This window comes from Anser brachyrhynchus, assembly GCF_964034855.1.
Source record: "Anser brachyrhynchus genome assembly, chromosome: 28".
Lineage (NCBI taxonomy): Eukaryota > Metazoa > Chordata > Aves > Anseriformes > Anatidae > Anser > Anser brachyrhynchus.
The window spans coordinates 2,249,264-2,263,927 of NC_137721.1; the positions used below are offsets into that span (position 1 = coordinate 2,249,264).

Genomic DNA, 14,664 nt, shown 5'->3' on the forward strand with positions numbered 1-14,664 from the left:
TCCCCGGGCTCGCCCGGCCCCCGCTGCCGCCGCACGGGGGGGGGTCGGCGGCGGGGGTGGCACGGGGAAAGTGGGGGGGGGGGTAGGAGAAAGGGGGGGGGGGCGGGGAGTTGGAGGGGCGGGGGGGGGGTTGGGGGGGCGGGGGGGGCGGGGGGGAGTTGGGGGTCTTGTAGGGGAAAGGGGGGGGGGGTGGGGGACGAGGGGAGCAGGGGGGTGGTTGGGGTGCTGTAGGGGAAAGAGGGGGGGTTGGGGTCCTGTAGGGACAAGTGAGGGGTTTGGGGTCTTAGGGGGGGCGGGGGGGGGTTGGGGTCCTATAGGGGAAAGAGAGGGGGGTTGGGGTCCTATAGGGGCAGCAGGGGTTTGGGGACACTTGGGGGGGGAACAGGGGTTTGGGGTCCTATAGGGGCAAGAGGGGGTTTGGGTCGTAGAGGAGCGGGGGGGGGTTGGGGGACGAGGGGGGCGGAGGGGGGGGTTCAGGGTGTTAGAGGGGAAAGAGGGGGTTTGGGGGACGAGGGGGGCAGGGGGGGTTTAGGGTCCTGTAGGGGCAGGGGGGGTTTTGGGGTCTTAGAGGGGTGGGGGGGGGTTGGGGGTCTTAGAGGGGAAACAGGGGGTTTGGGGGACGAGGGGGGCAGGGGGTGGTTGGGGTCCTGTAGGGGCAAGGGGGGGGTTGGGGGTCTTAGAGGGGTGGGGGGGGGGTTGGGGTTCTGTAGGGGAAAGAGGCGGGGGGTTGGGGTCCTATAGGCGCAGTAGGGGTTTGGGGACACTCGGGGGGGATCGGGGGTTTGGGGTCCTATAGGGGAAAGAGGGGGTTTGGGGTCTTAGAGGGGCAGCGGGGGTTTGGGGACACTTGGGGGGCAGCGGGGATTTGGGGAGCTTTGGGGACAGCGGGGGTTTGGGGACACTTGGGGACACCTGGGTGTGGGGGTTCAGAGGGGCAGAAGGGATTTGAGGGAGCCTCGGGGACGGGGGGAATTTGGGGACCTGTAGGGACAGCAGGGATCTGGGGACACTCGGGACAACCCGGAGGGGTGGGGGTTCCGAGGGACAGCAGGGATTTGGGGACCTAAAGGGACAGCGGGGGGGGGGGGGGGTCAGAGGCACTGCACTGATTTGGGGACTTACAGGGACGGCGGGGGGGGGACAGAGGCACAGCACTGATTTGGGGGAGCCTCAGGGACAGCAGGGATTTGGGGACCTTCAGGGACAGCAGGGATTTGGGGGACCTTTGTGGACAGCCAGGTGTGTAGGGGGGGGTCAGAGGCACAGCAGTGATTTGGGGACCTGTGGGAACAGCAGGGATTTTGGGGACCGTTGGGGTCAGCAGTGATTTGGGGAACCCACGGGGACAGCAGGGATTTGGGGACCTACGGGGACAGCGGGGGTTTGGGGGACCCACAAGGACAGCAGGGTGCAGGGAGGGCCCAGAGGGACAGTGGGGATTTGGGGACCTACGGGGACAGCAGGGATTTGGGGACCTACGGGGACAGTGGGGGTTTGGGGGATCCAGGAACGGCGGGGGGGGGGGGCGGGGGGGAGCAGAGACACGGCACTGATTTGGGGACCTACGGGGACAGCGGGGATTTGAGGGACCCTCGGGGACACCCAGGTGTGGGGGCAGCACAGATTTGGGGGACCCAGGGGGACGCCCGGGGTTTCGGGGACCCACAGTGGGCAGCTGGCCTGGGGGGGGGGGGGGGGGGGCATCCAGAAGGACGTCGGAGATTTGGGGACCCACGGGTACAGCCTCAGGGTTGGGGCCCCGCAGACGCGTCCTGGGCTTGGGGGCACCGTGGGCGGGGTGCGGGGGTCCCCCCGTGTCCCCCCCCCCGTTTTCACCCCCCCGCGGATTTCCCCAGCCGGAAAACCAAAGGAAAGCGAAAACGAAAACGGGCCGGGGCCCTTTTCCGGGAATCCCTGGGAGCGAGCGGTGGCCGCCGGGATCGCCCCCCCCCCGCCCCCCCCATGAACCCCACAGCGCTCCCAGCCTCCCCCCGCGCCACCTTCCCCCCCCCCCCCCCAAAATCCCCTTTGTGAGGCCGGGGGTCCCGGTGGCTTTGGGGGGTCCAGCGAGACGCCGAGCCCCCTCGCTGCACGACGCTTTATTTCTGAGCCATGCGGGGGGGTCACGTCTTATGGGGGGGGGGGGGACCGGGGGCAGGCGCGGGGCCTCGCTGCTGCTCTGCCCCCTGGCAGCCCCCCCTAGGGGGGCTGCAGGGCCCAGCTGGGGGGCCGGGGGGGCACGGGAGCCACGCCGTGCCGGCCTTCGTCCTCCTCTTCCTCATCCTCCTCCTCCTCGCCGTCCTCCCCCGGCCGGCACGGGTGCTCGGCTGCGAGCCCCCCCCCGAAGAAGAGCCCGGGGAAGGCTCTGGGGGGGCAGTGGGGGCCCAGGAGGAAGGGCTCGGTTTTGGGGAGCCCCCCGGGGCTGGGGGCTCCCAGCTGGGGGGGCAGCAGCGGCAGGGGATGGCGCGGGGGGGGCAGGACGTGGCCGGGGAAGGGGGCCCAGTCGCGCAGCGGGGGGGCCAGCAGCGGGCAGGGGAAGGCGGCCAAGGGGGGAAACTCCTCGGGGCGGCAGCAGGAGCCCCCCAGGCACGGGGGGGACGCGGAGCCCAGCCCTGCGAGCAGCGAGAGGGACGGGGAGCACCCTGAGAGCCCGGCCGGCCACCACGGCCGAGGACGCTGGGACCCCGGGGTGCTCCCCCCCCCACCCCGTCCCCCTCTCTCCTTCCACCTCGCCTCGGCCCCGGCACCCTCGGCCCCCTCCTCTCTCCCCGCCGCAGCCGCTGGGTGCTGCTGTGGGACCGGCAACGGCGGAGGCCCTGCCTGCACCCGGCCCTGCTGCCTGCACCCAGGGGGCGAGAACCCCTGCACCCACTGGCCCCAGCACCCACCGACCCCGGCACCCACCCACCCTGGCACCCACCAACCCCAGCACCCACCGACCCCGGCACCCACCTACCCCAGCACCCACCAGCCCCAGCACCACTGAGCCCGGCACCCACAGACCCTGGCACCCACCAACCCCAGCACCCACCGACCCCGGCACCCACTGACCCCAGCACCCACCGACCCCAACACCCACCGACCCCGGCACCCACCTACCCCGGCACCCACCCACCCTGGCACCCACCGGCCCCGGCACCCACCGACCCTGGCACCCACCAACCCCAGCACCCACTGACCCCAGCACCCACCGACCCCGGCACCCACCCACCCCGGCACCCACCCACCCCGGCACCCACCTACCCTGGCACCCACCCACCCCGGCACCCACCGACCCCGGCACCCACCTACCCTGGCACCCACCAACCCCAGCACCCACTGACCCCAGCACCCACCGACCCCAACACCCACCGACCCCGGCACCCACCGACCCCAACACCCACCGACCCCGGCACCCACCTACCCCGGCACCCACCCACCCTGGCACCCACCGACCCCGGCACCCACCCACCCTTGCACCCACTGGCCCCGGCACCCACCGACCCCAGCACCCACCAACCCCGGCACCCACTGGCCCTGGCACCCACCAACCCGGGGACCTACCAGCCCCAGCACCCACCTACACCGGCACCCACCGACCCCAGCACCCACCAGCCCTGGCACCCACCAGCCCTGGCACCCACCAACCCCAGCACCCACCAGCCCTGGCACCCACCAGCCCTGGCACCCACCGACCCCGGCACCCACCAACCCGGGGACCTACCAGCCCCAGCACCCACCGACCCCAGCACCCACCAACCCCAGCACCACCAACCCCGGCACCCACCGACCCTGGCACCCACCTACCCCGGCACCCACCAACCCCGGCACCCACCAACCCCGGCACCCACCGCCCCCCACCCCAGGCACCGAACCCCGCGGGTCCCCTCCCCGGCTGGGTGGCAGCGTGCCCGACGGTGGCACGGGCTTGGTGCACGCGGGCGTGCGAGGCCGTGGGTCGTGCCCCCCGTGGGTCGTGCCCCCCGTGGGTCGTGCCCGCCGTGCCCCCACACTTACGGCTCTTCTCCAGCACCTCGGGGTGCAGGGGGTGCCGGGGACCCCGGGACCACACCAGCGGCTCCACCAGCGCCCGCCGGCTCAGCACCACATTCTGCACCAGCTGCGGGGACGAACGGGGCGGTGGCGGCGGTGGGGACGGGGGCAGCGGGTCCCCGGGGCCGTCCCCCCGGGGCTGAGCCCCCCGTACCTGGCTCGGCAGGGCGGGGGGCACGGCGCCCGCCAGCAGGGCCGGGCAGCGCGCGTCCCACAGCGGGCAGTTGACGAAGATGAGCTTGCTGAAGTTGAACTTGTAGGTGAAGCGCTTGCCCTTGGTCTTGTGCAGGATGCGCTTGTTGTAGTAGTACCTGGGGGGGGGCAGGCGGCGGGGCGTCAGCGGCACGGGGGGGTGGGAGGGTGGGCAGATGGGTGGGGGGGGGGCTTTGCACGAAATCCTGGGAACCTGGAGAGCCGAGGGGTCCCCCTGGCCACGTCCCCGCTGTCCCCATACGGGGGGCTGTGCTGCAGCCCGTGGGGCCAGGACCGCCCACTCCTGTGGCCACCACGTCCCCGAGGGCTCTGGGTGTCCCCGAGGGCTCTCGGTTTCCCCCAGGGGCTCTCGGTGTCCCCGAGGGCTCTCGGTGTCCCCGAGGGCTCTCGGTGTCCCCAAGGGCTCTCGGTGTCCCCCAGAGCTCTTGGTGTCCCCGAGGGCGCTCAGTGTCCCCAGGGCTCTCGGTGTCCCCCAGGGCTCTCGGTGTTCCCGAGGGCTCTCGGTGTCCCCCAGGGCTCTCAGTTTCCCCCAGGGCTCTCGGTTTCCCCCAGGGCTCTCGGTGTCCCCAAGGGCTCTCGGTGTCCCCGAGGGCTCTCGGTGTCCCCCAGGGCTCTGGGTGTCCCCGAGAGCTCTCAGTGTCCCCAGGGGCTCTCGGTGTCCCCCAGGGCTCTCGGTGTCCCCAGGGGCTCTCGGTGTCCCCAAGGGCTCTTGGTGTCCCCCAGGGCTCTGGGTGTCCCCGAGGGCTCTCGGTGTCCCCCAGGGCTCTCGGTGTCCCCAAGGGCTCTGGGTGTCCCCGAGGGCTCTCGGTGTCCCCCAGGGCTCTCGGTGTCCCCAGGGCTCTCGGTGTCCCCCAGGGCTCTCGGTGTCCACCAAGGCTCTCGGTGTCCCCAAGGGCTCTGGGTGTCCCCGAGGGCTCTCGGTGTCCCCAAGGGCTCTCGGTGTCCCCCAGAGCTCTTGGTGTCCCCGACGGCTCCCAGTGTCCCCCAGGGCTCTCGGTGTCCCTGAGGGCTCTCGGTGTCCCCCAGGGCTCTCGGTGTCCCCAGGGCTCTCGGTGTCCCCCAGGGCTCTCGGTGTCCCCGAGGGCTCTCGGTGTCCCTGAGGGCTCTTGGTGTCCCTGAGGGCTCTCGGTGTCCCCCAGGGCTCTCGGTATCCCCGAGGGCTCTCGGTGTCCCCAGGGCTCTCGGTGTCCCCCAGGGCTCTCGGTGTCCCCGAGGGCTCCTCGCCCCACCCCGTTCCCTGCGGCACCTGAGAGCCCGGCTCAGCTTGTCGTAGTTCATCTGGGGCTTGCATTTCCGCCGGCCCCACAGCCGCGCCACCTCGTCGGGGTCCTTGATGACGAACTCCCCGTACTCGCCCTGCTGCCAGGCGATGACATGGCGGAACTCCTCCTTCTGCAGCAGCTCCAGGATGAAGTGCCAGAGCTGGATCTGCCGCGAGCCGGGGCTGGACTCAGCCTTGTACGCCCAGTCGGGGAAGGCCAGCCCTGCGGAGCGAGCCGTGCACTCTTAGGGCCCCGACGGCTCCCCGGGGCCCGGGGGCATCGCCCCGCAGCATCACTGCTCCCCCCGAGGCAGCTCCATTTCTGCCAGGGGGGGGCCCACAGTGACGTGCCCCCGACCCCCGGGTGGCCGTGGGTCCGTGGCGGGGAGCATCGCTGGGGGCGCTCGGCCCCGCAGGGCGCTCCCCGCCTCTCCCAGTTTGGCCATGCTGGGCGCTCACCTGGTACCCAGTAGGAGCCGGGCAGGGCGGGCAGTGGGGGGGGCACGCAGCCGCACTGCATCCCGCAGCCTGCGGGCAGAAAGCAGAGGGGCGATGGGGTCCCCCAGCCCGTCCGCGCCGCGGTCCCTCGTGGGGACAGTCACGTCCTCGCTCGCAGGGGCTGCCCCAGGGGGGTGTGGGCTGGGGGGGGGGGGGGTGCAGTGTCCTGGCTGGGGGGCTCGGGGGGGCTCCTGGGGCCCCCAGGCCTGGGGATGGAGGGAACAGGAACGGGGCTGGCTGGGAGGGATGGGGAAAGCCCAGGATTTGGTCACCCCTGGGGCAGCAGAAGGACAGGTGGAGGGGTGCAGGTGGCACCCAGCACCCCGCCAGGCTAAAACCCTCCAAATTCACCGTTCCTCCTCTCTCCCTGGAGCGCCCGGGTGGCGTTTCAGCCCTCCCCGTGTCCCAGGAGAGAAGGGAAACCAAAGCACCGCCAGGCCCCGGGGCACGGCCGCATCCTGCCCCACTCACCTGCGGCACCGCTGGGGACCTCGTCCCGGGCAGGGCGAGAGAAAGCGTCTGAGGGTCTTAGGGAGAATCGCCTTCATATATACGGGGAGGGGATGGGTTACGCGTAAATCTTCTTACCCCCCCTGGCAGGGAGCGGAGAAATTGCTGGAAAGGTGCAGGGGGAGCGGGGCCGGGCGGTCTGGGGGCTCCCGCGGTCGGATCCTGCCCAGGGGCGGCTCTGTTGCCCCGCAGCCCCCCCCCAGCCCTTGCTCCCCCCATGATGGAGGAAATTTCCTCCCGTGGAGGAGGAAATTTCCCCCCATGGAGGAGGAAATTTGGGGCACGGAAGGGAAAGAGATGGAGCGACCGATCCCCGCCTGGGGGCACATCCCCTTGTGCTTTTTCGCGCCCGGGAGGACGAGGGCTCGATGCCCCGTGATTTATCTGAGCGTGATTCGAGATTCAAAGGAAAACAGGGGGGGGGAAAAAAAGGCAAAAAAAGGGACGGGGGCGATGGGAGGCGGCGGAGGGGAGCGCGCCCCACGCCGTGCCCTTCGGGGCGGGCTCGCTGCGGGCTCAGCCATGGGCCCGGCGCCGTCCCAGACGGGTAAATACAACCGGGGCAATCCGGGGTGTTTGGATTCGAGCAGAAATGCAAACAGGCCCCTGAGAACAGCAGATACAAAGGGCAGGAGGCGAAAAACCGCCCCGAGGGCTTGCTCGGCACCAAGCGGTTATGAAAATGACTCTTGCCTTTTCTTCTTGCCTTTTCTTTCCTCCTTGTTTGCTCTCCTCATTTGCTTTTCTCTCCCCGCTTCTTTATTCTCCCTCATTAGTGAGGGCCTCGCCGCCTCTTTCAAGTCTCTTGCCTGCAATCCCGCCGTGCCAAGGGCTGCGGGGTTAGGGTGCTCCCCCCCCCCCAGAGCCCTTCGGGGACCCCCGAGCCCGGGGGGGTCGCCCTGGGGTGCCCCATCCAGGGGCGAGCAACCCCCGGAGCGGGGCAGAGGAGGCGAGCGGGGACGTGGAGGAAGGAGGCGGCGGGCTCCGAATTGGGGCTGGGGTCCCGCTGCCCTGCTCAAGGAGCCCGGACACCTGGGTGTCCCCCCCCCCGCCCAGGGACAGCGCAAGACAAACACGTCTGTCTGTCCGGGGTGAGATCTGGCCGGGTTCCTGCCCCTTTATCTCTCCCAAATCCCGCTCCAATCTCCTTAGCCAGCCCGCCCAGCCCTCCCGGGCATCGCGCACGGAGCAGGCAGAGGTGAAGGGCCTGTTTGTTTAAAAGCATTTAATGCTATTAAAACAAGCGGATTAGGGGCCATCGGAACAGCAAGGGGCAGGGGGAGTCGAGCAGGGTGGGCTGGGGGCCGTGGGGCCGCCCCCTGCGCCCCCATCCCGGGTTATGGGGCAGGGAGAGGGGCTGCCGGCCGTCCCCGTCCCCAGAGCGATGGGGACGGAGCGTCATCGCAGCCACCCCCGGTGACACGTTTCCCCCCCCATTTCCCAGGGCTGGGAGCCCCCCATGCTGCAGGGTCGGACCCCAGCCCCAAATCCGTCCCGGGCTCCGGTGCTCGCAGCGGTTTTCCTCCTTCCCTCCCTCTCCTTCCCTTCCTTCGGTCTCCAGGGGCTGTGGGATTTAAAAGGCTTTTGTAACGCGCTCAAACAGAAACCCTAACCCGGGAGGGACGCTGGGGACAGGGGGTGAAGGTCACTTCGGAAAGTCAAAGCCCTGTGAGCGTCCTGGCGAGGGGTCGGGGACGGGGGCTCTGTGCACCCCCAGCGAGCAGGAGCGACGCCGTCCCCTGCGCTCCGCTCCGTCCCCACCACGGGCGACGCCGCGGGAATTAAACGCGAGTCCCTAACGAGCAAAACCGGCGCTGGGATGGGAGCGATGCTGAGCTGGGGCAGCGTGTCCGGGGCTGGATACGGCCACCGTGGGGCTGCAGGACCCTGGGGACAGGGGACACGGGGACACCGGCTGCTACGGGACAGACGCAGGCTGACTGTGGGGCCGGGCTGAGAGCAGCTGCACATCCCTGCTCCCCGGCTCGCTGCTGCCACGGCTCCTGCGGAGGAGCGGGGCTGAGATTTGGGATGGGATATCGGCCACTGCATCCCCTGAGCCTGCTCCTAATCCCCAAAGCTCTTTGGGGTTTTCCCTCGCTGGCTAAATCCGCTTCGGTGCTGGCGCAGGGGCACCAACCTGGCTGGACGCGAGCACTGCGGGGATGCTCAGCCGGGGGGAATAATTCCCCAAACCCTGCTTGGGAGAAGCCATCCCCCCAAATTTCCCCTTCTACCCCCTTTTTCCCTTCTCTCTTGCAGGTCTCCCAGCAGAGAGACGCAGCCGAGTCCACCTGGAAGTTGTCTGCGGGGCGAGACCTCGGTGAAATCGGTGAAGAACGCACCGAGGCACCGAGCAGCCTCGGCAGCACGAGGCTGCCACCGCCGTGGTGACCCCGAGCATCCGCCACCACCCCGAAGGGACACCCCAGCAGCACCGGGGGAAGGAGCGGGGTGCCCGGGGACATCCCATGCCCTGTGCTGAATGGGCACGGGACCTGCTCCAGGCACCGCCGGGGCTGGGACCCCCCTGGGACGCCCACAGCGAGGGTCGCGCGCGCGGTGCCTCGCACCGGGACCGCTGGCACGTCTCCTACCTCCCGGCTGCCGCTCGGCGTCCGCCTCCCCGACGCGCTCCTCGCCTCTGTCGCGCCCGACCCCGATGCATTTCATCGCACGCCGCGTTAGGGTTACTTAAAATGAAAACCCAGTCCTCGGCGCTCCCGGGAGGGCGGCCGTGGCTGCGGAGACAATCGCGTTAACCCCTCACCGGCCGCGGGCTGCCGACCGCTGCAGCCGCCCGATTGTGGCAGCCGCGGTCTCTTCCCCGTCCTCCTCCTCCTCCTCCTCTTCCTCGCGGGCAATGGGGATGCCCCCGGGACCCTTTGTGCCCAACACCGGGGTTGCACCGAAGGGACGGGGCTGGCAGCGCAAGCGGGGGAAGCGGGTGGGACGCGCTGGCCGGGACGGGGTTCACCTTGGAGCCACGCAACCGAGCACGAAGCCCAGAGGCACCCGAATTGCCGGCAGCCCGACCCTGCTGGATGGCTCCGGGTTCATTCCAGCCCCGTTTTCCCCATCCAAACCTTTTTTACGGGGACAAGAAGGCACGGGGGCTGCTATCGCCCCGAGCCCGGCACGTCCCCAGCGGGATGCTCCACGGGCAGCCACCAGCGCAGGGGCTCGGGGTGGCCGCCGGGGCCGGGCACTGCCACCGGCTCCACCCCGGGTTGCCACCAGGCACGTGGGGTCTGCCGCGGGCACGAAGCCCCCGGAGGGCAGCGGGTTTCGCCCACCCTACAAAGCCCGGGCTGCGGGCTGGCCCCGTTCCCCATCCCCTGCTTACTCGAGGGGCTCGGCTCCAGCGGAGGCAGCAGGGAGCAGCCCGGCCTCCTGATCGAGATGGGAGAAGCATTGCCGGGGAATTAAATTCTGGGGTTGTTTTCTGGTTAAATCAACCGAGGCTAACGTGATGGAAAGCGATACCGGGGTTGGGGTGTGGGGGGGGGGTGAGTGACAGACGGACACGTGGCGGCACGGCCGGGGAGCGGGCGACGCACGAGGGCGCAGGGCAGGGCGGGAGGCACCGGGACGCCGCTCGACGCCGCGGCACCTCCCGGGCTTTGGGGCCAGGCTCGCCCCGATCCCAGGCGGAGCAGCGCCGCTGCCCGCGGCCCGAGCCCAGCCGGAGCCAGACGGACGCGCCCGGGCAGCGCGGCGGCCGGGTGGAGCCGCCGCTCGTTTCTTGCCGATCCAGGAGCTCGCTGCGAGTCCTGCAGGGCGTAGCCGGAGCGCGGCTGCCCACCCATTGCGACACCCTGAGCCACGGCGGCACGGTGCCAGGGCCCCGGGCGCTGCGAGCTTTGCCTACCAAAGCGCCGCGCGGGCTCCGGCTCCTTTTGCTTTCCCTCCCCTTAATTGGGAGTAATCGCCCGGGCGGCTCGCTATCTGTTCAGACTTGAACGGCTCCCGACAGCGGCACGGGGAGGGAGGGAGCGGGGCCGCCAGCCCCACCACGCGAAGGGGACGGGGACCGCGGGGCCAGATCCCGGTCCCACGCCGCTGGCTCCAGGAGCCCCCGGTGCCGGGCGATGCCCCTGGGGCAGCCCCGACGGCCCCCGGAGGGCAGCGGGGGGCACGTGCCTCCACCTCCCTGTGCCCCCCGCCCCCCCCGTGATGGCCCTGGGGTCAACGTGTCATTTCTCACGGGTTAATTCCCTCCTTGCCCTCTCAAATTAAAATAATAGGAGGAGGCGGGGCAGGAAAGCACAAAAAGAAGAGGCCGCGGAGAGCCCCACTCCGCGGGGTGGGAGCGGAGCCGATGGTGACCCCAAAAAGGGGCTCCAAGAGGATGGGGCGGCCGTGCGGCCGAGAGAGGGAGACGGCCAAATGCAAGGGAGGTGATGGCAAAAATGAAAGGGGGAATTGGGACCAAAAGGGAGCAGGGAGGGAGGGAGCCGTTGGGACAAGGGAGCAGGAGCGAGATGAGAGGAGCAGAGGGGATGGAAAACAGGAGGAGAGGGTGGAAAAAGGGGGCTGCAAGAGGAGGGCACGAGAAAAGTGAGCTGGAGAGAGAGGGGAGAAGGAGAAATGGCAGAAATGGACAGGAATGCGAAAGGAAGAGAGGAGAAAGGAGGCAGCAGCGGGAGCAGGGGTGCTGGGGGACTGCGCCAGAGCAGGATGAGGCCGGCACGCGGGAGCGCACGCGCCTCTCCGGTCACCGAAGCCTCTTCACGTCCCATTAGCAGCAATGGAAGGTGACAGCTGCGGATCGATAACAATCGCAGCAACAGACTCCGCGTAATAAACCCATCTCGCTCACATTTCTGGGCGCCCCGGCCCCATCCAGCGCGACTTCGCGCTCAGCCCACGTGCCGGGCAGGATCGGGCCCTGGGGCTGCGCGGAGCCGGCAGAGGCGGCGGCGGCGCTGCTCGTCCCTCCTCCCCGCGGCTCGGGTGCCAAGGGAGGATTACGGCACCCGAGGCAGGAGCGGGGCTGGAGGCGGTTTTAATTGCCCGGCGTAAGGCTGCGCTAGGAGGAGGCAGGGACGGGATGAAAGAGCTCGGGGGGTTTCGTCGCACCTGCGAATTTGGGGGTATCGGCAGGCTCCCGCCGTCACGGGAGCGTCCTGGCGAAGCCGCCCTGCGGAGCAGAGCCCCGTGGGATGGGATTTTGGGGAGGAGAGGCCAAAAAAGAGCCCCCGTCCCCCCCCTCCAGGCAGCGCCGACCCCTGCGGCTGGTGGGCTTCACGCGAAGACCCGGGGCGAAGCTTGAAAGCAAAGCGAGGCAGAGCTGCCCTTGGCCCGCGCGTGGGGAGAGGGCGCGGGGAATCCCCGGCGGGGTGCGGAGCCCTCCCACGCGCCCAGCTGCGTGCGAGCATCCCCCCGAGAGCCGGGCTGGGCACCCTTCACACACCCTTTGGGAAGCCCCCGAGCTGTTCCCCCACCCCATAGCATCGACCCCATAGGGATGCCCGGCCCCATAGGGGGGCTTCGGTCCCACGCACGCTGTGAGCGCCGCAGCTGGCCGGGGAGAAAGAGATTTGGGGACCCAGGATGCTCGGGGCTGGGGGGGGGAGGCGGTGGGTTTTTTTGTCACACCCCCCCCCCCCCCCTCCAGCGTGTGCCTCTCGGTGCCGGGGAGCGGGGCTGGGAGCAGATAAAGCAGCGGCCAAATGAGAACTGAGATAAAGCAATTACCTGATCAATACGGGTGAAATTGAGTAATCTGGCAGATCAATAGCACCGGCCCCTCCCGCCCCGTGCCCTCCGCTGCGGGGCTGAGCGCCCCCGAGGCTGCCGCGTGGGGCACGTCGCCCCCCCCCCCCCCAGCAAGGACACGGGGACCCACAAAAAAAACCTTGGGGGGGTCAAGGAGATGGAAAGGAGGCGCGGGGCGAGAGGCTGCCGCTTCCCCGCTCCATCAGCGACCCCCCTTTCCTCCCCCCTGGGGTGTTGCGAGCCCCAAATCGCTGCGTGCCCCCCCCCCAAAAAAAACCCAGGAGGCTGCAACGTCACCCCCTCGCTGCCGCAGCTCTGGGAGTGGGAAGCGAGGGAAGGTGGAAGGGGGAGCTGGGCTGGGGGCTTTCCCGCAGCCCCCCCCCGGCTCACGTCGCTGCCCTGAGCCCCCCGCGCGGGGCTTTGAACTCGGCTTTTGGCTGCGCTGGTGTTTGGAAAGGAGGGGGAGCACCTGGCCGGGAGCGCGCAGGCAGGCGAGGAGCCTCTAATCAGCTTTGCCATCAGCTCCAGGCTCCCAGAAAGAGCTGCTGGGGCCGCTTTGGAAAATTACTGCTTTGATTTTACTGGAAGTTTCTAAATACTAAGCTTTGGTTTTCCAGCTCGGGCCCAAACCTCCCTTATTTTCCCTGGAAAGCAGACAGCGTTCTGCTTCAGAGAGGTTGGCGGGGGGGCTGGGAGAGGGCTCCTTTTTAATCACAAAATTGGAAAAGCGTCCGCGAAACTGCGTTTTCCCTTCCCATCGAGGAGCTGGGAGGGCGGCTGCGAAACTTCAGCTTCTCCCCTCGTTTTCCTGGCTCTTCTCCCCCCAGGGTGGGGGCTGGCCCTGCGTGGGGCCGAGCATCCCAAAGCCAGCGCTCGGTGCGAGGGGATTTGGGAGGCGCGCGCGGGGAGGGGGGGCGTCTCCCGCAGCCCCCCAAGCTCCAGCTCGTCGGGGGAGAAGAAGCAGCTCCGCAGCCCGCATTCGGACGGGGAGCAGCGTCCCCCCCTCACCCTCACTTGCCAGCTCCGCTCCGGCGCGTGGAAACATTTTCTGCGCTTGGACCTCGCGGGGCGAACGCGCGGAGAAGAAAAACATCGGCGGAGGGGGGCTCGCGACCCGCAGGCGGGCGCTTTGGGAACTTCCCCCGGCAGGCCCAGCGCGTGCTGAGGGATGCCTTAAACCCTCGGCGCGGCGGCCTCTCGTTCAGGGCACCCCGCGAGAGCTCCGCGCGGCCGCAAGACGCGGCGAGAGCGAATTCGGGCAGCAGCGGGCGCAGAGCCCCCTCCGCCAGGGGTCTTCGATTCGACGCCTGAAAACTGCCGGCACGGGAAGGGCTGAAAGGGCTGGGGAGGGAGGATCAGCCCTCAGGACCCCAGCGCACGTGCCCTGGGAATTACCGGGGGCTTAATCAAACGCGCGCTGCTCGTTAGATTCGCCGTGCGTTGAGGGAAGGGAGCAGAAAGCCGCGGGGCTCGAGCCAGGGCTGCCCCGTTCGCAGGAGCACAACAGAAAGGCCTGGAAAGGGGACGGCGGCGACGCCGAGCTGCGTGGTGCAAGCACAGGGCCGGGAGCCAGCAGCTCCAGCCCCTAATCCCCTCCTGACACAGATCCGTCTCTGTGCTCAAAAAAAAAATAATAATAAAAAATAAAAAAAAAATCAAATAAAGCAGCCCCGTCCCGCCTCCCCAGACAGAGCGGGGCTGCTCCACGCCTCCCCCCCGGCCCCTCTTCCCAAGCCCCTTTCCACTGCAGAAACGCTCTTAAAAAAAAAAAAATAAAAAAAAAAAAACCTGGCAAAAAGCCCGGTCAACAACGCGCCGATTTCAGGGCGTGGATTTCAGCCAGTTTTAGTTAAATTTAGTTTAAAACGGCCTCAAGAGCGGCGCGGCTGCCGAGCCAAGAGGCTCTGGCGCGATGGATGCGCTGCAACAACCCGATCCCCGTCCCGTGCCGGGGGGGGACACGAATCCCGGCCGCCATCGGGGGCCGGGGAGGAGAGGCTCTGCCCCGTCCCGACGGCAGGAATGGGATCGGGACCCGAGCCCGGACCCGCAGCGGCGCTCACCTGGGGCAGCGTCTCCTCGCTGGGGACCGAGCGGGGCCGAGGAGCGGGCGCCGACCGCGGCGGAGCCGGCGGCGGGTCTAGGAGACGCAGGGTGGGAGCCCCCAAGAAGCGAGCTAAGAGCAGAAATGCTTATTTAAAAGGTTTATTTAACTTTTAATTTGAGGTAAAATACTTTTTTTTTTTTTTCTTTTTTTTTCTTTCAACTTCCATAACAAAATACAGAGCTATCAGATACCCCTGGAAAAAAATATGTATATTATACATATATTTCTATAACATTACATCATATATATATAATATATATATGCAAACTTTTTTTTTTTTTTGAAGACTTTATAGAAAGTGGAACGTCTAAAGGCACTGCAC

At 68.4% G+C, this 14,664-nt stretch overlaps 1 protein-coding gene across 3 annotated transcripts; it reads right to left on the reverse strand.

Annotated features, from left to right (window-relative positions):
- Positions 1-1,728: 1,728 nt before the first annotated feature.
- Positions 1,729-14,425, reverse strand: LOC308183809 (ETS translocation variant 3-like protein). Of its 3 annotated transcripts, none has more exons than XM_080570231.1 (6): positions 14,299-14,425; positions 9,112-9,255; positions 5,966-6,034; positions 5,492-5,729; positions 3,997-4,343; positions 1,729-2,612 (listed from the first exon to the last, which is right to left on the reverse strand). In XM_080570231.1, exons 2-6 carry the CDS (start codon positions 9,185-9,187, stop codon positions 2,200-2,202), a joined length of 1,143 nt encoding a protein of 380 aa, XP_080426357.1. In that variant the 5' UTR covers positions 9,188-9,255; positions 14,299-14,425; the 3' UTR covers positions 1,729-2,199. The 3 variants fall into 3 exon arrangements, with proteins under 3 accessions (XP_080426357.1, XP_080426358.1, XP_080426356.1); XM_080570230.1 differs by lacking the exons at positions 9,112-9,255; positions 14,299-14,425 and adding an exon at positions 6,476-6,546 and having other exon boundaries at positions 1,733-2,612; positions 3,997-4,099; positions 4,187-4,343; XM_080570232.1 differs by having other exon boundaries at positions 6,476-14,425.
- Positions 14,426-14,664: the final 239 nt, after the last annotated feature.

Bases quoted from the DNA above. Each gene is read 5' to 3' on its own strand.
- LOC308183809 (XM_080570231.1), bottom strand. From the start codon at position 9,187: ATGAAATGCATCGGGGTCGGGCGCGACAGAGGCGAGGAGCGCGTCGGG. The intron at 6,035-9,111 runs GTAGGAGACGTG...TTCTGCCCGCAG, and splicing joins CGCCGAGCGGCAGCCGGGAG to GCTGCGGGATGCAGTGCGGC. The intron at 2,613-3,996 runs GTAAGTGTGGGG...CGCTGCTCGCAG, and splicing joins CGAGGTGCTGGAGAAGAGCC to GGCTGGGCTCCGCGTCCCCC.